A 27,612-nucleotide genomic window follows, 5' to 3' on the forward strand; every position below is an offset into this window, starting at 1 on the left:
TATTCTGAGGACATCACTGACAATAATGCCCTCTGAGGTACAAACTGTCAGAATCAAGACAGGTGTGCAGTGCCAAACTTTTTTTGTGTGGGTGATTATGTTTTTGGACTGAAAAATTACAAATTCTCAAGCTCCCATTGTTGGGACTGTTGATTTTCATGTCTGTGTGGGGAATGTAATGGCTGAAATTATCAATACTACATACAGTATTAACCCAAATCATCAGCACAAGAAAACTTCTTAGACCATAGCTGAGTTTATGGGAAAGACTCACTGTCCTTTAACACAGTGAGTAAGGTTGAGTGCAAGTCCTTAATGAAGATACTGAACAAGCAGCTCATACACATCAGCCACCCTGCAATACCTAGCTGTAAAAAGCTGAAGAGGGTGCACTAAATATTATGGAAGAAATTCACAATTACAATGCTGCAATTTCTTTTTCATAATTTCCAATATCATTAAGCATTAATATGAAGTGATGGTAACACAGGCAATTGATGGCATTTAGCTGAGAGTAAAGTAGGTACAATTAATTCACACAGCTTCATTGTGAATAATCCTACTGACGTGTGTGAAAGCTCATCAAAGGTGCTGGAAAATCCCATAGTGCAATATTGCTTGTTTTTGAAGTGCTATATGATTATTATGTCAGGTATTCACCTCTATCTGTTAAAACGTATGTTACTGACTTTCTCAGTCATTGTTTTCAACTGGAACAAAGGCATATTTCATGTTTTCTATGTGATTTCTACCTTATACGAAACATTAACGCCAACCTTTCAAGTGTAATTTTTGTTGGTTCAAAATGACTCAAATGTTTTTGTGTTTTAAAGAAATCGTCTCCTCTTTGTGGTGCTGTGCATTTAAGGTCTAGGAAGCATTGCTGTGTGTTTGAATGTGTATATGGATAAATGAATAAAAATTGTTGCGGAGACACAAAAGAAGCGAGAAGGAAGGGCAAAAAAAGGGTAGTATGTGTGTTAGTGTGTGCGTGGACTTATTCTCATTAGAAAAATTTGCCTTTGATTAATTAGCTAACAGGGTTGCCGAGGAATCAGGCTCTTCAGGGCACAACATTCCGAAAAACATGTCAGAAGTTTTCTGTAAATGCTTTTACAGTGCAATTTATTCTCAGTTTGTCAGAAAAGGCTAAAGATAACTCATTAATAATTGATACATGTTCATCCTTGTGGATTAGTTTCTGTTATGAGCAAGTAATAATACTCCTGCCAGTATTAGGAGACCAACAATAGTTTCATTATGTTGTGGTATGTGATAGCAGGCACTCATGTGAGTGCAGTGTCAGGCCAGCTGTGGTTAAGGTTAGATAACATCTGGCACTCACCGGGCCCATGCACTCACTCTAAACCTCAAATTTTCTGCGACTGTCATTATGTTTCTTAATCCTTGTCTGTTCCTCATCTCTTTTGCACAGAGCAGGCCCGTAACTATAAGACCATGGTCTGTAAAATGCACAAGAATATACATTTACAGTTTAAAAAGAAACTTTATGATTCCATTTTCAATTCAACTTTCAATTTTATATAGCGCCAATTCACAACAACAAAGCTATCTCAAGGCACTTTACATAATAAAGTCAGGACTGTAAAGCTGTATAGAGAAAACCCAACAATGTGATGCATTTTTCTTTTGCTATAACACCTCGACCACTCTGCCTTTTACTACATCATGGCCAAATTGTCAAGTCATTAATTTATTTCAGAATATTCAACAACTCCTCACAAAAATGACTCTAAATTTCTTTGTATAGTTTTTGTGTTGTGTTTCTGTATACGCTAGTATTTTCTGTATTTTCATTTTGATTTTTAGTCCTGCAGTAAGCTTCTCTATTTGGTTTTCTGTTTGTGTTTTCTCACCTTCATATTAGTTGAGACATTCAGAGTTGCACTGCAAAGACTAAGATTAAATAAAAAATGATTCCTCATCAAGCAGCGGTTTTGTAAACAAATTTATTTACCAATTAAAGTCAGACTAAGTGAAATAACCTTTATCAGTAGAAGGGATATCTTAATTTTTAACAGCTATATCTTCAGATGTCTTCACAGTTTAACATGTTTCCTGGTCATCTTGGTTTTTTTTCCCTAATCAGTACCCAATCTTACTGCAGAACCAGTTTTAGCAAGTCCTCTTCCATATTTTTGTCTTGATTCTAGAGCAACGGAATTTATTTAGTGTGTTTCTTCCAAAAGTTTAAAACTGTTGTCTACATAGCGGATAAAGTAATGGTAACAACTCTGTTTTCAATCCGAACAATGATAATATATCTTCAGCCACGGTGTCACTGATAGCAAAGATCAGCTGACTGGCCCAGTACCTCAACATTGGCCTTCACCTGGAGAGAGAATATAAATAATTATCCTCCTGTCTCTTCCCATCATGTCTCATTTAGGGCTTAGACATTGGACAGGTCACAATACAGTACAATAGGATTTATGTGTTTACGTACCATCTGGTACAAAAACAAAGCCAAAACAGGTCATTGGAGGGTACAGAAATAAACGCACAGATGCAAAACCCCACACATTTACTGCCTCAGAGAAGGAGGCCAAGTATGACCTCAGGTGGCCTGTACACAAAGCATCGTGTCCTTTCAATGTTGAAACAAAACAGTAAAAACACTACAACTGCAAGCATATTCAAACCTGGGCTTTGCAGATTGAACCTGCCGATAACCCACAGGTTGAATTTTCATACCAGGCACCACTTTAGATGTACTAAATGACAAAGTCTGTAAGTTTGGGTCAAAGGGGTTCTTACCACATTGTTCACTGTGCACCTCAAGCACACTGATCTGTGGACAGAGGAGAAAAGGGGACTCATGACCAGAGTTGGGCTCTTTACCCCAACCTGCACACAGTTCACATTACCATAAGCACTGATTTTCCTTCTTTCTGGTGGGTGCCCCCAGATACTAGGGGTGGTGGTCATATAAATAATTGGTTGAGACTATTTAAGCTGTATTTCTTTTCCTGTTGTAACGTCACATCCCTTCTCTATAAATTATATCCAATTTGTAACGTAAGTCAAGAGTAAGACTGATAAAACCTTGAGACAGATAGAAATAAGGTCAGGACACACCAAATTAATGAACCACTGAAATCCAATGTCTCCCACAGGCAGAATTCTGGATTCTAACCAATGAGTCTGATGCGTGCCTCTGTGGAGGTTGTGTGGTTTTGTTGGATCATTCTTTTACCATTTGCAACCAATTTATGGAGTTTGCTCTTTATGATAAAATTCCCAAAGTGCCAACAGAGTAATGTTACTTTAGAAATAGACTCTCTAAGAGCTCACCGAGCAAATCCTACAGAATCATAGTTGGCAAATACACAGACAGGCAAAGAGAATTTGAAGGTCAGGAAACAACTGGAATGCTGGTCTTTGCAAATGTGTATAAGCACGTACTGCATTTGAGGATGAAACACATTTTTATCTAAACAACTAAGAACTCCAGACTACAATCTAAAACATTTTTTCACCACATAATTTCCCCAATGAGTGCTCACCATTTTCTGGAATTGGTGCCTTACAATAATAATTGTTCTTATCACCTTTTGTCCACACAAAATCGAAGTAATGGGAATAACACCAGCTGCTGAATTTGGATACTTCCAGCTTTCACACAAGTTTATCACTTATGGTGCTGTTAATAGATAATAAATAAATACATACATACATAACAATAGTAATAATAATAGTGTGTACACTATAAAAGTACAACAAGAATGCTAAAGATTAAATCTAATCAATGTTTGATGTGGTGACAATAAAAATAACATAAAAAGTTGTTTTCAGATGGAGTAACTGTAAAGTGACTGCAGAAAAGTTACTGGTAACTACTACTGAGAAAAGTCATATTATTATTGATACTTTTAACCTGTTTAACCTGTTTAACATGCAGCAGTCACTAACAGGTGACTGCTGGTGAAGTAACTTAGCTACAATATTCTGTAAATACACTAAATAACAAGGCGAATGGTCTTTTAATATCTTAAAAGAAGATAAAATCCAACTACTAAGAGTGAGAAGAAGATAATAAGCAGGAAAGAAGAAAAAGAGAAAATTTACTCAAAATTTAATTTCTGTACTACAAAATTAGCTGTACTTTCTCTGTTTGACCAGAAGAGGACAGTGTAAGCAGCTGCAACAGCTTCATCACATTGCACTTCACTTTGATCTGAACTACAAAACTGCAACTATAAAAAGTAAATAAATATATAGAAATAGAAAAAATAATTTATATAGTGCTATGTGCTTCCAAAACAAAGGGCAGTTTTCACAGCTTTTAAAAGAAATTAGGTTTTAGATTAGAGGTTAGATTTATGTTTAGGGCTAAGTCAGTGTTAGTGTCGGGGGATTTTAAAAGCACTTGCTGACATGAAAGTAAACCCAGAGAAAATAGAGAGCGGATGTGTCCTCCAGTTTTTTTCGCCGTTCAAAAACTGAAACTGAACCAGATTGACGATGGCTGAAAAAGCCACTGTTTCTTTTCTCTTTTACCCAGACACAGCAAAAGAGGAATGAAGCCCAAAAGAAGGGGAAGGGAGAGACAGAGACAGGAGAGTGTGTGTGTGTGTGTGTGTGTGTGTGTGTGTGTGTGTGTGTGTGTGTGTGTGTGTGTGTGTGTGTGTGTGTGTGTGTGTGTGTGTGTGTGTGTGTGAGGCAACAGAGGAAACAAGTTATGACAGACAGAAAACACTAGCACGGGACAGACATGGGCAAGGAGAAACAGATGGGTTAAAATGACAAAGAAGAGAAACACAACGTAATAAAGTAATATTCAAAACTGATGATCAGCAATCATGAACAGCATGGAGACAACCACATCACACGAAAGTAGAAAAAGTTTATCATGACTTGGTGAGTGGTTTTCCTGATCTGAATGCTAAGACGGCTGCATGCTTACAGCTTTGTAGGTCTTCTTCTGTCCCGCGTGTTTCGGTGCTTTGCCGGGGTCAGCACCAACCTCCACATGCATAGCATAGATGATATCGAAGAAGTCCTCCACCACTGCCACGCGTTTTAGGGACGAGTCCACCCCAGACACACCGTCCACACACTGGATGAACAGGAAAAGAAACATTGATGTTTTTTATGTATATGCATTTGGCCTCAAATCCAACATTTCCAGCACAGATAGACATAGTGACAATTATATAAAGGACACTGCAATAGCACAATGTCCATATTCTAACCTATTCTATAAAAAGACATCTCTAATTCTTCAATTCTTCATTTAGTCATTAAGACATCAACAGGACAGAAACCCTGAAATGCAAACATCTCAGCCAGTATGTGCTTGACTTGGTAAATCTTGGGAACCCCCATCAGCCCACTCCCATCCCCAGCTGTTCAGTGCCGGTCCAAGCCCGGTAGAAATTGGGGAGGGTTGCGTCAGGCAGGGCAGCCGGCGTAAAAACTGTGCCAAATCAACATGCAGAAAATGATCCGCTGTGGTGACCCTGAACTCACGGGATAAGCCAAAAGAACAAACAAACAAAAGTAAAAAAGTTCATAAAACAAGAACAGACCAAAACAGAACACATCAAATATTGACAACAGACAAAGACAAATGTACATCAGTCAAAGCAAGTGATTATCTACAGTTATCTACATGTTTTTTAGAAGTTTTTTATATATCCACTGATGCAGCAGTCCCTAACTCTTGTGGAAGAGCATTCCACAATCTTCGAACAACAGTAGCAAAAGCCCGGTCACCCTTGGCTTCAAGCTTGGTGTGAGGCACAGCCAACAGATTCTGGTTGGCAGACATGAGGGCTCTGCAAGGAGCATGGGCATGAAGCAAGTCAGGCAGGTTCTCAGGTGCCTGACTGTGAAGGACTCTATATATAATAACCAGAACCCTAAAGTTAACAGGGAGCCAATGTAAGGAAGCTAACATGGGGGTGATGTGACAATGTTTGTGTGATTTTGGCAGCAGCATTCTTAACCAGCTGGAGACGCTCTATTGATGTTTTGCTGAGACATGTGAAAAAAGAATTACAATAATCAAAACAAAAGCATGAATAATCATTTCAAATTGTATGAGATAAGGATTCATATCCTAAACAAAAACAGCACCAAGATTTCTCAGGGAGGAACGTACATTTGAGCTACAGACCCAATACAGCAGGACACCTTAGAGACAGTACTATTAAGGGTAAAATGAGAACTTCAGTTTTAGCTGTATTTAAATGTAAGAAGTTATTGGCCAACCAGGCTTTAATTGCTGACAGACAAGTATACAGCACAATAATATTAATAATAGCTTTATTTATAAAGTACTTATCAAACAAAGTACAAAGTGTTGTACATAAATAAATAAATAAATAAATAAAATCAGGTTAAACAGGAGCCTATCTGCGGAGTTCTGAACAATTTGTAGGCATTTTAAGTCTTTTTAATGAAGTGAGGACAAAAAGGCTATTGTAATAATCTAGACGAGAGGAGATAAAAACATGAATAAAAGTCTCAGCCTTATTAAAATTTAAAATAGGTCTGATTTTTGCAATATTCCTAAGATGATAAAAGCAGGACTGAACTAGTTTAGTGATGTGAAGCTAAAAACTCAAGTTGCAATTAAATAAAAAAACAATAAAGATTTCTAAAAACTGGCTTAACAAATTTTAATAAAGGCCCTAAAGATGGGAATATATTAGTGGAAATATTTTGAGGTGCAATTCTGAGAATTTTTGATTATTTGAATTTAATTGAAGAAAATTTAAGGACATCCAGTTTCTAATATCGGACGTACAATCATAGAGAACTCAGCCTACTGAGGTCCACAGAAGTAATAGGAAGATACAGCTGAGTGTCATCAGCATAACAAGGAAATGAAATATTATGGCTGCGTATAACATCACCCAGTGGAAGCATGTACAGTGATAAAATAATTGGGCCAAGTATTGATCCTTGGGGAACACCATACTCTGAGGGGGAGAGTGATGACATATAATTGTCAATGGAGAAACAAGATTTCCTATTAGACAAATCTGAAGCAAACCAGTTTAATGCTGTGCTTGATAAACCCACCCAGTGCCTCAGTCTATCCAACATGGTTGGCTCTATGATACAGGAGTCTTGCCTCATCATCCTGCATTGATGAGGCATTTTAAAAGTTATCTGAAGTTAATTTAAGATTTGATTAGTGATCGTCACCCAGACTTAGGAACAGTGACAGCAACATGTAAAATCGTATGATTTCTTGGGAACTTTCCTGTCCCTTAGAAAGCTGTGGGACTGTGAACCATCCTGAAAGAAAAGAGGGACTTGGCAAGGTAGGAAAAGTGTGAAAGTGTGTGTTTTTGACAATAAAAATCAGGCAGAAGGAGCAAGAGACAACAGAAAATAAGATCTGCTAACAGGAGAAGTTAACAAATTTGGGAGGAAAGAAAGAAAACCCCCTTTTTCCCAGCAGGTCAAAGGAGGAATTATTTGCTGCCACAGTGTCCTGTTAAAAAGGAACCATAACCAAGTCTATTGGCCTGACCAATAGCCTGAATAAGGAACAGCAGTTAAGGCCTAATTCAGACCCAAGCAAAGTTGTTTTGCCTCATACAAAAAACATGTGATTATGATCATATTCTGATTCATTCGAGTAACATGTTTGAGCTATCACATTTAACCGGGGAAAACTCAAAGGACCATTGCAAATGGAAAGTAAATGGATAACAGCAGAGCTCAACAATCCGGTGTGGTTTTTTAGTGCTCAAACACTCGGGTGTTATTTTGCTAAACATGACTTCCAACTAGTTATCGCTGCGTACAACTTAGCTGCACGATGTAGCAGACTTCGAGTCACCTTGTTTCTTTTCCATTCACGATCAATATTATTTAAATAGTATTGTTCTGGACACACATCGAAGCACTGTGCAATGTATTTCTGAGAACTGTGTTATAAGTTACAGTAGGCGCCACATTAAGTGTTACATATCTAACATCTGGATAGTGGCAGCTGTGTGCAGTGATCAGTGGAGTGGCATTTTACCTGCACACTGGCCTAGACTATTGTATAGAGGGTTAGAGGGATAGATGGAAGGGGAAGTGGGGGACTAAACATGATAACAGGTGGTACACACACACACACACACACACACACACAGTTCTTCCCCAGCTGCAAACCAGAAGCACACGGTGGAGAGTCTGCTACTACCATGGTAACCAAAGAGAGCTGATCTCACAGAGCAGTGTGTGGATGTGTGTGTTTGTCCATGCAAGTAGAGCAGGGTGTCTAACAACTGAACATGAATCTTGGAGGTCACCTGACACACACATACACAGACACACACACACACCAAAGTTCACTGTCATGCAAAGAGAAACATCTGGCAGACTGAGCCTGCAGTGTGTAGAAACAACTACACAACTCTATTTTTTTTATATGTATGGCACAGTCACGAGATTGTTAGTGACAAAGACAAGAGCAGAGTAAAAAGGCAAAAAGGCTCCGTAAAACCACAGGAATTCCATGAATTATTTTGAACTTTGACTGAAGCCTTTTATTTGGTTAATCAATCCTGGCCTTTGCTTTTAGATGTACATAAAGAGAGAATAAGCATGGAGACATAAAGCTGATGCTCAAGTGTGACTTTAACCTTGATTCTTAGCTGTATATGTGGAGACACTGTCCATGGCTGCCAGAATAAATGCCTCATTTTCACATCACACGACACAACTTGTCAAGTTTTTGATGTGTTAATTACGTAACTGTGTCCACCTGTGTGTGGCAGCACATCCTAAAGGGTGGGTGTGTGTGTGTGTGTGTCCACACTCACATTTTGGGGACTTTCTTCTCTGAGACCAAATGCTGACAAAAATCTAATTTTCACTATGAATGTTTTACAATGACGACTTAGTTTAATGTTAGGGTAATGTTAAGCTCAGGTAAGGGTAACGGGTTAGGGTCAGATTATTGTAAAAGGTAAGGTTGTTGGTTAATGATGTGATGATGATTTTCCTGTCCAAAACAGTTCAGTACAGCATTTAGTACCAGTGAGTACTCAAATGTAAGTATTTGTACACAGTCTGGAAAAAAGCATTCTGGGCACAGATCCTACTATCTAACCTGCTAGTTTTTAAGTTCACATAATATACCTTTAATTTAGAGACCATCAAATAATTGTGAAAGTACAATTAACATTTATTGATACTGTATAGTCCAGATGTACAGTTAACATTTAATTACTGCATCTGTGCATCATCTCATCACTCTAAAACAGTCCTCCCAGCATGGCCTTTAACACATATATGGGCTCTAATGAAGAGTCAATGAACTAAAGCATTTTTTTTTATGTGTACACACACACACACACACACACACACACACACTCATGTGCACTCTTCATATCTATGCATACACACAATCAAGACACTAGCTCTTGATCCTTTACCTTTCTCTTCATCTTTCCCTCTCTTTCTCCACCCCTCTTGTCTCAGGATGCAGGTAAAAGGGGTTGCTATGGTAACCAGCTACAGGTTATCAAAGACGGAATGTTTCTAATTTGCCCCCATTCACGTCCCCCCAGTCCATCCCCAATGCCATTACAACTGCCAGGCAGATGGGGGGGGGGGGGGGGGGGGGGGGGGGGGGGGGGGGGGGTGTGAAGGAGGTAAAAAGAAAGGCAGCAGGATGGTTGCTGGCGGCTGCTGTTAATGGTAAGAGGAGGAAAGAGGACAGAGAAGAGAAGAAGAGAGGAAGACAAAGTTGATGAAGGTGATGCTAGAGAATGTGGCAGGACTTTAGCCACCGGCAGGTACACGGATACCCCCTGGCTAGACTCAAGCGTGTGTCAATTTTCTCACTGACTTTAACCGTGGTCTTCTTGCAGGAACATTTTTAGGTTTAATATGTTTTACATTTTTTTTGACTATTTTATCAAAACTATACTACAAGCTTATCCTAACTATGTCAAACAAATACTTTTGATTCTGTGAGACAACACAAGACCGTGCCCCTCCCTCTTTAACTTAAACAAAGAGCGAGGGGCAGGGTCTAGGCAGCAGACAGAAGAAAAAAGAGGCTATTCTGAGTTTATTTAGAATAATGTTGTATTTGTTATTTTGTTTGGTGAATCCTAATAAACTACTTAAAGTACTCAAAGTCTAGTGCTGTACAGTTGAGGTCATTTTTGGAGTGAAAAAATACTATAATTTGACCTGAATGCAGCCAAAGTGCTAAGTTAGAGCCTTGTAATGTATTTATTCTTACCGCGGTTGGTTCTAGTTGGTGCCCCGAGTTGTAAATGATTTACAAGTACTCATGGAAAACAAAACCTATTACGATAAAAAAAACAATCAACAATTTGCCTCAAGTCTTATCAAAGGCTCATTATTTATTTTCACTGTACAAAGTGGTTTAGTTATTCTAAATCCCAGACATAAAGCTGCTTTCACTGTATATTAGTATTCTAATGAATTACTCTATTGAAGACAGGGCTAAAGTTCTTCAGAAATTTACATTATATCATATATTTGCCTTATGTATAAGGTTTGCCCTTTTTTTCTTGGCTTGAGTATCTGCCCCTTAGAATGTGTACAGTCCAAATTGCGCTCAATATATTACTTGCAGTCTTCTTCCAGTCTTTGCAACCTAAACAACCTCCTAAAATACAAGTGAGCAAAGCCTGACATCTGGGCAATATTGACCATTACTATGATAAAATTATCTTGATAATGATGATAAACTGATGAGTGATTTGATAAATACTATAAACCTCCAGTTCAACTCTGACACAAGTAGAGCTAGAACAAGAAAAAACACACTGGGTTGGAAAGAAGCTAAAGTAGAGTCAGAGGCAAACTGTGGTGAAGACCCTCGGCTACATGTAATATCAATGAGCTGCTGTATTCGATGGTTAAAATTACAAACATGGTGGTCAGCAGGTTGTTCCAGCTGATTAGAGACAACTGATAACAAGAGAAGCTCTCCATCAATGTCCGTATTTAGTCAAAGACTGTTTGTAAGGGAAGATCTCCACTGAACAACTGAAAATGGACCAAGTGTTAATGTAGCTCCTGACATTTAAAGCTTAAAGGACCACTAGTTATCAGATTAGGTATCCACCTTGAAGACGCTAGAATTCAAGACATTCACAGACCACAGGGTCAGTGGTTTGATTCCCAGTCCTTCCTTGCTTTGTGTTGAAGTCTCCTTGGGCAAGACACTGAACCCCAAGTAGCTCAGGCAGCCACGGGCATCAGTGTATAAGTGTGTGTGAATGGATGAATGAGAAGCAAACCAAACATTAGTGATTTGGTTATAACCAGCCATTTACCACTTCATCTGTACAACCTATTGCAACCCAGTCCAGCAGCTCTGCCATGAATTCTACTTTTACTATGTTATAACCTCTCAGTTTTTAAGTTGAAACTGTTAGAAAGGTGAAATTCTATTAACACAACACAACAGTACTTTAACACAACAGTATTTAGACAGTGGGAGGTTACTTGCAGAGGATTTTTGAAATTTTAATCAGGAATACTGTTTGAGATGTGTTATTTTCTTTGTATCCATATCTTACTTATTGATTTGTTATGTATGAACATGAAGATTTAGCATGTCATAAGTAAGACTTTAATTTCTCCCTTTGGCTGTAGATTAGGGTGTGTCACATGATCTTCTACGGGGAATCAATTTCTGAGATTGAACTGACATAGATTTTTGCTGCCTTGTACCTCACTTGTAAGTCGCTTTAGATAAAGGCGTCTGCTATTGACTAAATGTAAATGTAACTATCCTTCAGCTTTTCACTGTTTCCACTGTGATACAAGACATGAAATGCTTCTATTTTCTGGTGTGTTTACAGCGTGCTCGACTAGCAGTGCCCTTTCCCTCTTCCTGGCATATCACAGGCGGGCCGGCCCCCCGTACAACAAAGCTTCGGGACAGGGACTCACTAACACACACACACACACACACACACAATTACAGAACCACGAGGAAGGAGATGGGGAGAGAGGACTTGTTTGCCCTCCACTGTCTACACCAATGGTCACTGTCCCTGATACTGGGACCAAAAGTGACATAAACCCACCACACACACGCATGCCCACATTCATATACACACTAGCACACACACACACAGACACGAGTGTGTATGTGTGCCCACACACATACACACACACACACAGTATTCCCCCCACCTCTCCTCCCTGCGGTTGTAGGACACATCACTGGCCTGGGACTGTAGCTTATGTGACAGCATGTGCACACACATAAAGTGAGTACATATATGTGGGCCACTGGGTGTGTGTGTGTGTGTGTGTGTGTGTGTGTGTGTGTGTGTGTGTGTGTGTGTGTGTGTGTGTGTGTGTGTGTGTGTGTGTGTGTGTGTGTGTGTGTGCATATAAAGCATTCTGTGCTGTCCTGTCTGCTGTGTCACCTCATATCCTCAAAACACACACACACACACACACACACACACACATTAATCCTTCACATCTTGTCCAAGCACAAGGGTCAAAGTCAGGGAAGAGAAAGAAAGGTGCAGCTGCAGAGCTGCCTGTCTGCAGAACACGTATGAAGCAGCACACAAAGTTAACACACAAGAGTCCAGAGTTGTTCACTGAAACACTCAAATCTACTATTTTTAGGCTTTTTTCCCCAATCAGAGAAGTATGACATGTGGCTTCTCTCTCTGGGGTTGAGCCTCGTTAAAACATATCAGTTTCTCTGCTCTACCCCAAACAGACCAACGACACATTTTCAGCAAACAGCTAGGACTCTGCCAACTCCGTTCTGCTTTATTAGTTGAGTCAATGCAGTGGGAAAGCATTTTAGTAAATACACTTATATCTTTTGTTGATGCTCTAAACATTCACTAATTCACCAAATCTGCTGCTGAAAATAGTCCCCAACAAATTATCTAATGTTAAAGTGATGCTGGCTCAGACTACAGTGACCAGCTGTTATAGAACATTAATTGCTTAATACATTTATATGTGCTACTGATAAATATATACATTTAGAATACATATGTCAAAATTTATGTTTATAGTCAAACATTTACATTTTCATGATGTATCAGTTTCCCCCCACAGTGTATCCACTCTGTTTTCACAGCATAGCTTCACCTTTCTATCTGACCCGCCATCTCTCTCCTCCGACCTGCTGCACCACCACTGCCTCCATCCACTTATTATTAGCAGCCTCCATCTCTCTCTCATTTCCTCGCTTTTTGTGGGTTCTCTCCCTCTGTCCTTTCTATCCCATCTCCAAGCCAGCTTGTTGCTAGGATACACATGGGGTCTGTTCAGTAAAAGCTAACTGCCCCCTTCCATATCCCCTCTCCACCCCCACAGCTGTTCCAGCTCTTCATCCTCCTCCTTTTTTTTCTAGCCCTCTTTATCCAATAGCCTAGTGAGTGAGTAATGAGTGAGTAGTGGGAAATGAACAGCATCATGACCACTGTACACTATGTAATGGTAACATGGACTCACACCCTGAATCACATATAGTACATGCAGTTATGCGCTTTTACATGCACTTAAGTTACCAGTTTACAGTCGGCTTTCTAGGTAAAGCTGAATGTAAACAGGAAACCTGGTTTCCCCATTTTGGGATAAGGGATTAGGGAAACCTGATTTCCCAAGGTAGATTTTCCAGAGGACACAGATTTCTCTGCCATGGATATGCCACGCATAACCAGGTTTCCAACCCGCTTTTAACAACAGTACATGTGGATAACATTTAACGAAAAGTGTGCCGCTTAAAAGTCTCTATCCACAACAGATTTTCAAATTCAGTTTGTGCTGTGCATCAGCTGTTTCTCATGAACACAGCAAGAAAAAAAAAGTCAGGAAGCATGTTTTCTGTCACTATACAGTTCTGATTTATGAACCATGCTGTCAAAATAGGTTTAAGGTAGAGGAGAAATTAGGGTTTCTTAAGTGCATGTAAACTTCACACAATAGGGAGACCAACACAGATACACAAAAGCAGAGCAGAAACACAGAACAACAATTGTGAGTTACCATAATGCAATGCAGTAGAAAAAGCTTCCATTCCTCCTCCAGCCACACAGTTAGAAACAGGCAGCAGCACAGAAGAAGACCAACAATCAGTCCAGCCAAAATGTATATTTATAGATGTAACATAGCAATGTAATAAATGTAGGCAATACGACAGAGAAGCAAGTCTTTTCGCAGTTTGACACAAGCAGAATACGACACTGTTGTAAAAATACTGCACCGTGTAGACAAGAACACCAGCCTCAGTGTGGTCACACTGACTGTAGACTTAGAATCACAAGAAACAAGCACACAGAGAAAGTTTCGTTTTTCTTCATTATTTTGCTCAAAAGTAGTAAAATGACCATGGACCTCCCCAAACTCCACAAGATACAATGAAATGGAACACAAGAATTCATCGGTTTACATCCACAGATAAAAAATGTATTAATATAGATGTTGCAGTAGCCACAAGATGAACAGTGTTGGAAGCCTGAGCATTAACTACCACATGCAGCACTCTCTCCCTCAGAGGTGTTTCTAACCATAAAACCTAAATCATTTCAGATCAGCTGTGTCAAACACTGCAAATATGTCACTTACTACTCTCTGTATTTTATCAACAGGCTGTAACAGTCATTTCTGTTAATTACCTGTTATAAAATCTATACTAAATGATAAATGGTCTGCACTTATATAGCACTTTTCTACCTATTGGCACTCAAAGCGCTTTACACTGCTTCTTATTCACCCATTCACACTTACACACACACACTCTCATACACCGGTGGGGGCCAACACTCACCGGGAGCAACTAAGTTGGGGTTCAGTGTCTTGCTCAAGGACACTTCAACATGTGACCGGAGGAGCTGGGGATTGAACCAACAACAATAGGTGGATAACCGCTCTACCTTCCTTCCTACCTTATAGTCTGATGTAAAATAGAAAATCTATAGCAAAAAAATTCCAACCTTTATCTATAGTGTTTACATAAATATAATGTCTGAGAAGACGTTAGGGCATTTAGTTGAGGATCGTATTGCTCATTATATTTACAGTGCATGCCAGTTTTAAATGCAGTCTTTTATCATTAATTGTAGAAATAAGGTTGTTATTATCAAAAACATAAAAAGGAAACTTTGATGAACAAGTTTTCACAGTTCCCTTTAACCCATTCTCTTGTATTAGGACAGGTTACAGGCAAGAATCTTGGGAAATAGGTTTTTCTAATTCCACATTGATATGTAGAATTACTTTTGCTCGTTACATAAACACAAAGTGTTTTTTTATAGGTATTATGTTTGATGAATTCATTTTAATTATGCAAACTAAGCCATGTTTATCAGAATCTCCTTGTGATAGATCAACACAAAGTGGTACAAAATTGTGAAGAAAATTGTGAAAGAAAAATGATAAATCATTTTCAAAATGTTTTACAAATATGTATCTGAAAAGTGTTGTGCATTTGTATTCAGCCCCCTGAGTGAAAACCACTTTTTGCTGCCATTACAGCTGCAAATCTTTTGGGGTATGTCTTTACCAGCTTTGCACATCTAGAAAATAAAAGTTTTCCCATTCTTCTTTGCAAAATAGCTCAATCTCACTCAGATTGGATGGAGAGCGTCTGTGAACAGCAGTTTTCAAGATTCTCAATTGGATACAAGTCTGGACTTTGACTGGGTCTTTCTAATACATGAATATGCTTGGATCTAAACCATTCCATTGTAGCTCTGGCTCTATGTTTATGGTTGTTGTCCTGCTGGAAGGCGACCCTCCGCCCCATTCTCAAGTCTTTTGCAGGTTTTCTTCTAAGATTGCCATGTATTTGGCTGCAACCATCTTCCCGTCAACTCTGACCAGCTTCCCTGTCCCTGCTGAAGAAAAGCCTTCCCACAAAATCATGGTGTGTTCAAGGTTATGTGCAGGATTAGGTTTCTGCCAAATACACCATTTTTGCATTTAGATTCTCCCACCTGCGTTGTGGATCCCTGCAGCCCCTGCAAAGCTACCTTGGGCCTCTTGGCTGCTTCTCTGATTAATGCTCTTCTTGCCCAGCCTGTCAAGTTTAGGTGGACGGCCATGTCTTGGTAGGTTTGCAGTTGTGCCACACTTTTTCCATTTTCGGATGATAGATTGTACAGTGCTCCATGAGATGTTCATAGCTTGGAATTTTTTTTTATAACCTAACCCTGCTTTAAACCTTGTCACATCTTTATCCCTGACTTGTCTGGTGTGTTCCTCAGACCTCATGATGCTGTTTGTTCACTAGTGTTCTCTAACAAAGCTCTGAGGGCTTAAATTACACACAGGTGGACTCTGTTTAATAATGAGGTGACTTCTGAAGACAATTTGTTCCACTGCATTTTAGTTAGTGGTATCAAAGTAAAGGGGGACTTGCCGCACATGCCGCACTTTCCAGATATTTATTTGTACATTATGAAAACAATTTATCATTTTCCTTTCACTTCACAATTATCACACAAAATCCCAATAAAATACATTTACATTAGAGGTTTTAATGTGACAAAATTGCAAGACACCTTAAGCTTTGGTTAGGTTCGGTCTTTAAAAAAAAAATTTTATAATAGCTTTTTTATGCAACAGCTCATCTGGTCCAGTGATATTCCTTCCTGTTGGTGAACTTAGTGGGTCTCAGAACCCAAAAGAAAAGGTCCATTTATGGACTTCCAGGACTATAATACATCACAGTCATGTAAAAAAAAAAAAACCTAATCTGACCCAATCCAGTAGGGCAGAATAAAACTGGGATTTTCACTTACAGCAGGCATGTAAACACACATTCACCTCAAGCTTTGTGCTTTTGACTATGTGTAATTTTAATATTCAATTTACTATCCTGTGTTTAAGGCAGCTATAGTTCAAATTACAATAAAGAAGCTTGCGACGCTTGCTAATAAAGCAGAAATCATTTTAATTCTTTGGTCAGAAGACCGAGCCTTGAGCAAAAACTTTAAAAAGCCAATATCCTCTGCCCTGCTGTCACAGTGAGTGTGATTTCACAGGAGGTGTCGACATTACTAAACTACTACACTACTAAAACAAATGGTTCAAGGTTGGAGAAGCGACACAGCTCTGATCTCAAAGTCAGGGTTTTACGTACCAAACCTTCTACCTCCACCTTCTGCCTCAAAAGTCCTGTGATAATAACATCACACTAATCCCGACATTGCAACTACAGTGTGAACAATTATTATTAGGATGAACACGTTTGTCATGCAGTTGTGAACATATAGACAACTCTGTCACTTCACAATAAAGGTCATCTCCTTCAAAGGTAAAGGGCTCAGTCTTTTATTAACCACAATTTGTCAAGCCTCTGCTGACTGCAAAACAACACTGCTACTTATCCAGTTTGCTGGTTATCTGACGTTGAGCGTATAAGAACAAAGTTTGTCTGTGTGGTTAATTATGTGCAGTGTCTCCCATCTCAGCTGCTGAAGTTTGTAACTCCTTCACAGGAGATCTATGTGGCCTCCTTCACTAGTCACCTTCTTGTTTGGTTTTTGAGGACATCCTGCTCTAGACAGATTTATTCCTGCACCGTGTTACTTCAAACTGTTAATGATGATGACCCATAAGCTTTTGATTATTGGAGATTTTGTTCATTATACTGATCCAGGTGTGTTTATACTACAATCCTTCAAATACATTCACTGCATATGCATTTAACTTAATGTATGATTATTAAACAAACTGAGTACACTAATGGTGATTTAGGTGAGTTATTTTAAAAGGTGGTTAATATTTGTGCAAACACTTATTTTGTGTTTGATATTCAATTCATTTAGATCACTCTGTGGAGATCAGTTTCCACTTTGACATATACACAAAAGAACATTAATTCATCTCAATCAAAAAGCCAAATTAAATACACCATGATTCAGTGTTGTGCCTGAATAGGTGACTGATCATACTGTGCATAAGTCTGACTAAGAATGGCTCTAAAAAACTGTTTATCTGTTCATAAATATTTCTTATTTCACATGGGATTTCACCCTATATAGTAAAGACCATAAAGAGTTAAGATGATAGACTAAAAGACTTATTTGAATTTTTGTATTACTTAATCAGAGCATCTCAAATTATGTTTCAATTAATTTATTTGTAGAAACAATGAAAATTCATTAACATTACTGTAGACTCACTGTTCGACAGGATTTCTCAATCCTCGAATCCAGATATTTAAAGTCAATGGAATCAACAGTTTCCATTACCTAAATTATATCATGAAGTACAGTGATATATTCTCTGATGTGGAAAAAATAATGTTGCAATATCTCTGTTCCTTAAATCTAGGAGCACAAATTTCTAGGAAAAACAGAGAGCATCAGTTGCTTGTGCTACTGTCACAAAACAGATAACACAAAGTCAGATAAGCATGTTACTAATGAGGATAATTATTATTAGGATAATAATGAAAGTGATAATGATGATTGCAGTAAGGTACTGTGGATGTTGATGATAGTGTTGATTGTAATGGGTTCAGACATAAGATCACAGTCACACACACACACACACACACACACACACACACACACACACACACACACACACAAATCTGAGGGGCACTGAGGTAATTATCAAACAGTGCTGGCAGCAGGGCCGAGACAGGGCCTTTGTGGGAAATACAGATGGATTTAAGGGTGTGGGTATGGGGGTGGGGTATGAAGGAAAAAGGTAGATAAGCAATAAGCGAAGGGAACGATGTGATAATGAGAAGCCTGTTTTCCCACAAGATCATCTCCCTCTGCTCTCTCCCCCTAATTCTCCATCCAGACAGCAGCCTGGTCTAAAGCAGGGGGCAAAGCAGCAGGAAAACCTTCTCTCTCTCCTCTACAGACTTCACAGCCCAATGCCAGGGAAATCTATTTGCTAGTATTCTGTGTCTGTGTCCAACTGATCACTGGTAGTGACACTGGGACGTGTTGTTTTTTTAAGCCTCAGTCTTCACAAAAGGATAACATTCTTGCTATATGGTAGCATCGGTCAGCAGGTGTCACTGACTGTTACCATGGAGACATGGCTCTACTGAGATTTGCCACATTCATGTCATGTGGGAGGAAAAGTTAATGGCGGGAAAGGTTCCCACATTAAGAACATGTGAGTGTTCTTCATTGTCATTATCATCATCATCCTTGTCATCATTCATAATCATCATCATCATCAGAAACTGCTTTTTAATAATAAAAGTACTGTATACATCTCATGTTTTATATTATAAAGATTTTAGTTTCACAATTCATTTCTACAGTGTCTCAAACATTGTCAATCTTCAAGTGAAGGCTCAAAATCTTCCTTCAAATAAATATAAAACATGAGATGTATACATACAATAAATTAATAAACATAAATTTGTTCATATTCAAATCAAATCATGACTTGACCTTTGACCTCTCTTAGTTTAAATGCCAATGTTTCCTTACAAACCAAACCAAAATAACTCTATCGGTTTGGATTATCTGTATAGCTTTTCCCAGTGCAGGAACAGAGCGTCTCTTTCTGGAAGTTCGAACTGTTCATAATCTCTGAGGGCCAACTGTGACTGACTGGTCTCATTAATTATGCCTGGTGGCTGGTGTTAATATTCCAGCCTGCCTTTCAAATGGGAGAGGGGAGTGATGAGAGGGAGGAGAAGGTCAAGAGAGGAGGAGGAGGAGGAGGAGGAAGAAGAAGGAGGGACAGAGGTGGTGCTGAAAGCCTTGCAGTCTAATTAAGACTGGTGTTAATTACGTTTCTCCATCACTGTGGCCAAAGGACCTCTTCACCATGGCAACAGGAGAACACAGAGAGAGAGGTGAGCTGATCGCTGTCTGAATACACTCCTTAGCATGAAATAGCAGCACTTTTCAAAGCTCAAGGTAGCTGATTGAAGACCTGTTCGTAATTTTTAGAGGCTCTTCATTATGTTATTTTTTTAGTGCTTTCTATGTTCGACTTAGAGAAAATAACATTTCCAATTAATAAGTAAAACAGAGGCATGTTTATGTTTTTCCAGTAAAAGACAAGTTCAATTTTATGTATTTATATTCAAATAACATATTTGAATAACATATTTTTTTAATCAGTCAGTTTCATTTTCTGCTCACTTTGTGCTGTATTGTAAATTCTAAACAAATAAAAGTATCATTATTGTATGTTTATTTTATTTAAATTTTGCAACAAAGTCCTGAACAACTAGGACCCTTCATAGCGTTGGTCAATGAAGAAAAGTCCTGCGCAAAGACAAGAAAATTAACATCTCCGTAACGTTGAATCAATGAGACTTTATAGTAGAGATAAGCTATTACAAATTTGGACAATGACTAAAAAATTTTTGTTTTAGTTCAGTGTGGATTGTGAGGCTGGTGGTGTCCGTATTTGGTCTCCTGTCGCTCTTTGTTCACTTATAGTTAACTTCAATCATGAAGCTGCAGCTTCTCCTTAACTTGTGCTGCAGTGCCACACTGCACACACACTCTCAGTGAGCACACGCAGCAGTGTCCTACAAGGCTTCGTACAGTAAATTTATAGTTTCAAAGCATGACATTCATTATTTTTGCAAAATAAGTTATATTAAAGACAAAGAGCTTTGTATACAGTTCTGAATTAAGGGTCAGATCATTTTTGTAAATAATACATTTCTGTTTTGGGATTTTACTAACTATTACTAACTTTATTTTTATGGTATATTCAGTGTAGCGTGATGGGCAGAAAGGCAAACTAACCAATTACAAATGTACAGTACAGTAAGTTATTGTTGAGTCTAATAAGTTCCTGAAACTAATGTGAATACCCATCTGTAAGACAGAAGTTTTAACAGAAGAAAGTGTGATAGAAACTGAAAGTATAGATTTATATAGAAGTGTCAAAGTGTTTTGATTTTAATTAGTTGAGGGTAAATAATGAGACAGAAGAGTTCCTAATGTGTATTTACAGTGCAGCGATAGAGCTGTAGTTACTGATAAATCTTTGAAGGCATGGAAACCATCTAAATTCAGCCTCATCAATTAAGACTTACAGCACGATCTGTAGAAGTCATCATTTTCTCTTTTCTACCTAATTAAAGACAGAACTTTTTTAATCTTTGAAAACTTATCACATTTTTTAAGTTGGATATGGAGATGAATTAGCTCTGATAGGCCAATAATACTGTGATGTTTGTGAACTGGATGTTTATGTCATGTCACAAAAAGCTTATTTAAGGTTTTATTATTTAAGTGTGCTGTGACAACATACAGTACAGTACTAGTTTTTTGAGCAGCAAGCCACTCTCATAACGGTGAGGGTTTTCCTCCATTGTGTTGTAAGCAATCTGACACTAGATCCACCAAACAAAGACAACCACTAGACTACTGTGGTGTGTGTACAATATGTACATTTACAAACATGCAGAAGTGCAAACTAATTGAAAGCGGTCATATTATGTAGATTTTATATATTTATATATTTTTTTCAAAACATCTTCAGAGTTCTTGCTATGTATCACAACCATCGCAAAAACAAAACAAGTAAAATAATTTTAATGAAGACTGAAACAGGTCTTACTTGCTGTAATTATTCCTTCTGTCCATACTGGACTTCAAGAGATCAAACCAGTGATGGGGCCAAAATCATCAATAAGTTAGGTTTTATTGTTACAATTGTGCAATTGTAGTATTTCTGCCTTCCTAATGTTCACTGAGTTACTTTTGTTGTTTGATACAAATACTCAAGTCTAAAGTAAATCAGTAAATGATTTGAAACTACATAAAGACTTAAAAAATAAAATGGAATGCTGTGAAATCCCAATTTTAGTAACACCTGATATGTTTTTTCTTTAGACTAAATTCACCTTGTCTACTCTTCCAGTTAAAGTGCCTGTACAACCAGGAGAAAACTGGGCTTCAGCATCTCAAAAACATTTTGACAGACGGAACTGAGGATCTAACCACTGTCTGCAATTAGTGGATGACCACCTTTACAGCTGGGCCACAGCTACCCTGACATTAACCGTTTTGAAATAAACATTTTAAAATGATTAGTGATTAGTGATTAGTAGTAATTAGTTCTGATCTGTTGATAGGTTGAGTATGATGATTTTTAGGACTCGAGTTGGACTTGAATTGCGACTGGTTTGTGTTGACCCAGGACTTCAATTTAGAATTATTTTAGACTTGTAAAACATTGACATAGTACCACCTCTGCTCCACGGTATAAACAAAGCAGCCTTTAATTTTTTTCAAAGCCTGGGCTGGGATCCAAACGTGTGTCACAAGAACATTCAAGTTACAAGATGTAATTCAGCGACAGGCTGCTCTTTCAGTGAAGCAGCTCTAAGCTTCACAAAGACATGACAGGAGTTGATTTTGCTGTCTGCTGTTTTCTACCAGGGTGCCCGATGCTTCACCCAAATCCTGGCCTTCACATAACCTCTGGCATAGATGAACAATTGCTTACTCAAACACACACACAGGCTTATGGCTAGTTGGGGTCAAAGGGAGGGTAGGACACAAAATAAAATACAAACACATACACATGCACAAACACACTCACGGACACACACACCAGTCCTACCAATTCCTGTTAATTTAGGGCATTTATACTGACAGAATAAGGGGCTCTTTGAGATAGCAGAGATCACTGGGGCATGGTAGAGGGGGCCACCCCTGTTGCTGCTCCTTAAGCAGACACACACACACACATTATGAAGACCCCAGATGCAATAGACAGTTCTCGAGTGTGTGTGTGTGTGTGTGTGTGTGTGTGTGTGTGTGTGTGTGTGTGTGTGTGTGTGTGTGACAGAGTAAACAGGCGAGCCACTGGCCATCCCCTTTTTCTCTGCTTACAATTATACATCGACACAATTTGTTTCTGTTGCTGCTAATATAGGACAGAGGACACACACACACACAGAGGTTTATTCATCCGTCTGTTTACCTAAACATACAGTTTCCCATCCCACTGCAGGTCTGATAAGAGTGCAGACAGGCCTGGTTTATTAGGAGTAATTTCCATGTCAACACAGCTCTGTGTCAGGTACATCTGATTCTCCCTGAGTCAGACAGCTGCCCTAATCAGTATTATAGGTTACATTTTAGCCATTTAGGTATAGTTCTCATGCAGCAAAACTAATCATGAGGGCAGCAGGGGAATACATTAAGCTTTAAGGTCTTTAAAATAACAAGTGAGTAGAAGCACCAGCATGACAATCGCCAATGGATGCTTCTTCTCTTCTGCAGCTACATCCATGGCAAAGCCCACAGTGGACAAAGTTAAACTTAGCAACTAACTAACAACATTTCTTAAAATAACTGCAAGGAATTTTATGATCTACGGTTCATTATATTGTTAAAAGATTCAGGCAATGCAGAGAAGTGGCCGAAAACAACACTGAATGCAACACAAAGTTCTATAATTGAAAACAGTGCATGGTAGGGGTGTTACAGGTCAGGTTGGATCAGTTTCCATTAGGAAAACAATGTGAAGCAAATAACTAAATTTCTTCCATCATGTCTGAAAAGTAACACGTATCCAAAGTTTGCCCATGATTATAATTGAAAACAACATTAACATGTCCAATGTTTAATGTTAACAGTGCATGAATATTTGCTATATAAATCTGAAAATATCACATTTTCATTTACATTTACGTGAAATATGAGACATCATGATATTGTCTTCCTTTGAATAACTGGATGAAAAAGTAATCAAAACTTTATAACTTCAAATTCATTTTCATATACATGACAATGTCTGCATGGGGGCCGTTACAGTTTCTGTCATGTCGGGATAGACCAAGAATCGACCATGGTCTGCACTTATATGGCGTTTTTCTACATTTTGGCACTTAAAGTGCTTAACACTGCTTCTTATTCACCCATTCACACTCACAATCAAACACACACAGTCCTGGAGCTGGCCAACACCCACCGGGTCAAGTGTATTGCTCCAGGACACTTCGACGTGTAACCGGAGGAGCCAGGGATTGAACCAACAACTGCGAGACTTGTGGACAACCGCTCTACCCTCTGGCACCAAAGTCATATGTACCCGTATGTATTACTTCACTGATGCATGGAACACATGCTCAGAAACACATCGGAAACCATGGTCAGAAAACACACTTCAAATTAAACCGTGGCATTGATTTCATTTTCCTGGTTTTCTGCATTTATGAATACTAATGTTATTGAATGTTTTTAATGAATACACCCACTGAAAATACACAGTGATTATGAGTAATAGTAACAGTGTTTTAATAACTGTCCCAGCTATAACCTCAATCATGTGCTTGCTGTAGCTGTGAATTAGACCTATACAATGTTAAAGAGGAATTTTGTAATTTGGAATATTCTTCCTTAAAGAACTTCTTGTGCTCAGCCGTCTGGTGTGAATGGCTCTCCGAGGTCATTCTACAGTATGGCTTTTGGATTTAGGTCTGGGCTCTGACGCGGTCACTCCAAAATGTGGACTGTGTGTCTCTGAAGCCATTCCGTAGTATATTTACTTCATTGGTTAAGGTCATTGTCCTGGTGCATCCCCCAGCTTTTTCTAAGCTTCAGTTTATGGACGGCCTCTATTATCCTATCAGATACTTTGGTAAACTTGGGAATTCATTTTCCTCCCACAATGGCAAACTGTCCAGGTCCAGAGGAGCAAAACAGGCCCAAATAATCCTTCCCCTACTATGCTTTACTCTTGGAATGTTGTTTTGTCTTTTTTATGACATACATAGTGCTGTGTGTTCTTCCCAAACAATTGTACCTTCACTATATTTGTCTACATGACATTTTCCCGGTAGTGTTGTGGAGTGTCATTAATGGCTGTGTTCATTAATCACATGAAAGATCATAACTTTTAGTATAGGTTTGAAAATAGTGTTTGTAGATATTTGTGGCTTGGTTTGGACCAGATCACATTTTATGATCAATTTATGGAGAAAACCAGGACATCACAAACATTTCTTGCAAATATCAAATTTGAAAATCATCATGCTGTGTCCTCTCTGTTAAAGAGGAGAGGGACTACGTTGTTATCAGTTGAAAAGCCAGCATCTTTTATGGTGTGGGGGTGCATTCATGCATACAGCACGGGTCATTTGCACTATAATGAAAACTTGTTTTGGGTATATGATACTAAGGCAAACTACCACACAAAGTAGGGTTTAATTTGTAGGTAGCAGCACCTTCAAATGACCTGTGTTGTGTGTTCTAAACAAGATTACTGGCCATTTGCCCACAGAACAAGTCAAGAAACTTTTATCGTCAGTTCTTGACAAAGTCTGTGTATTACAACAAATTCAAATCAAAGCCAAGTCTGGTCGCAACCTTCCTTTGTCTACAGTTCTTGCTGAAACTGGTGAAGAGAAGTAGAAGCAGTCATCACATCATGACAGCAGTGTCCATATAATAACTATAATTAGTTCCAAGAACTACCCCTTACCTTCTTTAATCTAAGAGCATAAAACCTATTTGGACTAAGAGACTTTTGCATTTTGTTATGAAGGTGCTTAGTGTTACAAAAATAAAAATCATTTCACAAATCTTCAGCCATAACTAAAATAACATAACAGCTGAGATTACCACTGTAAAACTGCACACAGACTAGTTATACTGTTAGTCACAATGAAATTAGCTGTTAATTAAAAAAATTTTCTTTCTTTAATGACAAAGATGAAAAATGAGACTGTAGTGCTACTAATCACACAGTAAGGGGGTCGTTTTTTTGTTCAGCTGTGTCAGTGGCATCTTTAATGTCGGCTGGGTCCATAGTGCCTGTGCCAGCGCTACAGAATTGTAGCTCTAGGTTTGTTAACTGAGCTGTTCTACCATGTGACCACATCCCTTATCAGTTTACAGTATGTACTGGCACTGGTTTACATTGGTGACCTGCACCCCTTACTGTACTTGATCTGAGGTGAAAAAAAACTCAACAATACCAGCCCCTCTTGACTAAGCAGATGGCTGCCTTTATTCAAAGTTGGGTTTAAAATGTGTACAAAAAAAACTTAATATGTGATGACAGACATGCCTCTCCCACTGCTACTCGTTTGTAAGGCCTAGGATATACTTGCTTGTTACCAACATGTACATGTCAAGTGTTGCACGTGTACAGTAGCATCATCAGCATAACTGTTCACACACTTGGATCTTTGCATATCCTGAAGATGTTAATGTTGAAATCACGGCAGAGAAAACAGCATTGATTAAAAATAAATTGCAGGTACATAGATGCGAGAAGTTGTAGACTAGTTTAGGAGGCTTAACCCAAATTCTGCAACATCACACTCAAAGTATTCTAGCCTATACAGTATATACATCTTTACAGGACAGAACTAACCTAAAGAGCTACTGGGTAAAATGTGCAGGCTGTGGCCTATGACTTCACTACTTGTTTGCAGTTTGCTCATAACAAAAGGATTATTTGACAATTAGTTGTCAATCAAACAGCAGACACAGAAGAGGAAAGCCAAGAGTGTAGGACTGACAGTAGGGACTTTGCATGTTGGGACTATGACAGGGAAGGCTAGAGAGTTAGTTGACATGATGCAGAGAAGGAAGGTGGATATACTGCGTGTCCAGGGGACCAGGTAGAAAGGTAGCAAGGATAGAAGCTTAGGAGAAGGGTTCAAGTTGTTTTAACATGGGTCAGATAGAAAGAGAAATGAGTAGGAGAGTTTGTAAAGAATCTTCTAGGAGGTAAAAAGAGTACAGGTTGATCGTCAATGTTGTTAGTGGTTATGCCCCGCAAGTAGGATGTGAGTTAGAAGAGAATGAGAAATTCTGGAGTGAGTTAGATGAAGTGATGCAGAGCATCCCCAGAGGTGGTGATTGGTGCAGATTTCAATGGACATGTTGGGGAAGGGAACAGAGGTGATGAGAATGTGATGGGCAGGTTTGGTCTTCAGGACAGGAATACAGAAGGACAGATGGTGGTAGACTTTCCAAAGATGATGGAAATGGCTGTAGTGAATACTTTCTTACAGAAGGAACATAGGCTGGTACATCTTGTGTTGACGTTGTACTCTGAAAGAGATCAGTAACTGCAAAGTATTCGTAGGAGGAAAATCTAGAGACTTCTACTAATTCTGAAACTGCAATTGCGCTTGTTTTCTATGGTACTGATGCTACCAGAAGTGCTAGTAGCTATTATAGGTGATTTTTCTACCCTGAGGACATAGCAATCTTTGCAAAGTATCTTACATGTAGACATCCAGTTCTGATCAAAGAATTTATCTTTGTCAATTTTGATATTGACTACCAAATTTTTGGCATTGCAACAATCCTATGTTGATTGTGGTATGCGTTCGCCCAGTACTAATTCGATGAGCTCATGCAATGTCACAAGCCTTAAAAAAGACACTGAGTATTTTAGCATCATTTTTGTAGTGCAGAGCAGGTGGACTGGAGAGTATAATGAAAGCTGGTCCTAGGCTGAATTGGAAAAAACAATAATGCACCCTGAGCTAGCTGCAGCTCGGGAACATCACCAGAACCACTTGAGGTGTTGCACCATACAGCTTAATACATATAGGACATATTCAGATCATAATCAGAAAGGTTTGTCGATATTTTTACTTTTGGGCTGATCTGTTTCACTAGTGAGAGCTCAGTCATTATGTTGCTGGTTATTGTTGTATTGTTATTGTTGCCAGGGTTTAACAGT

The 27,612-nt window shown here is 38.7% G+C and overlaps 1 protein-coding gene across 1 annotated transcript in view; it reads right to left on the minus strand.

Annotated features, from left to right (window-relative positions):
• Window positions 1-27,612, minus strand: part of LOC137139065 (nucleolar protein 4-like) — a 150,322-nt gene that overhangs the window by 115,294 nt on the left and 7,416 nt on the right. The window contains exon 2 of the mRNA XM_067525768.1: window positions 4,928-5,080. Coding sequence (XP_067381869.1) covers window positions 4,928-5,080 — 153 coding nt within the window. The remainder of the gene's footprint in view (window positions 1-4,927; window positions 5,081-27,612) is intronic.

Source organism: Channa argus, chromosome 13 (assembly GCF_033026475.1).
Source record: "Channa argus isolate prfri chromosome 13, Channa argus male v1.0, whole genome shotgun sequence".
NCBI lineage: Eukaryota > Metazoa > Chordata > Actinopteri > Anabantiformes > Channidae > Channa > Channa argus.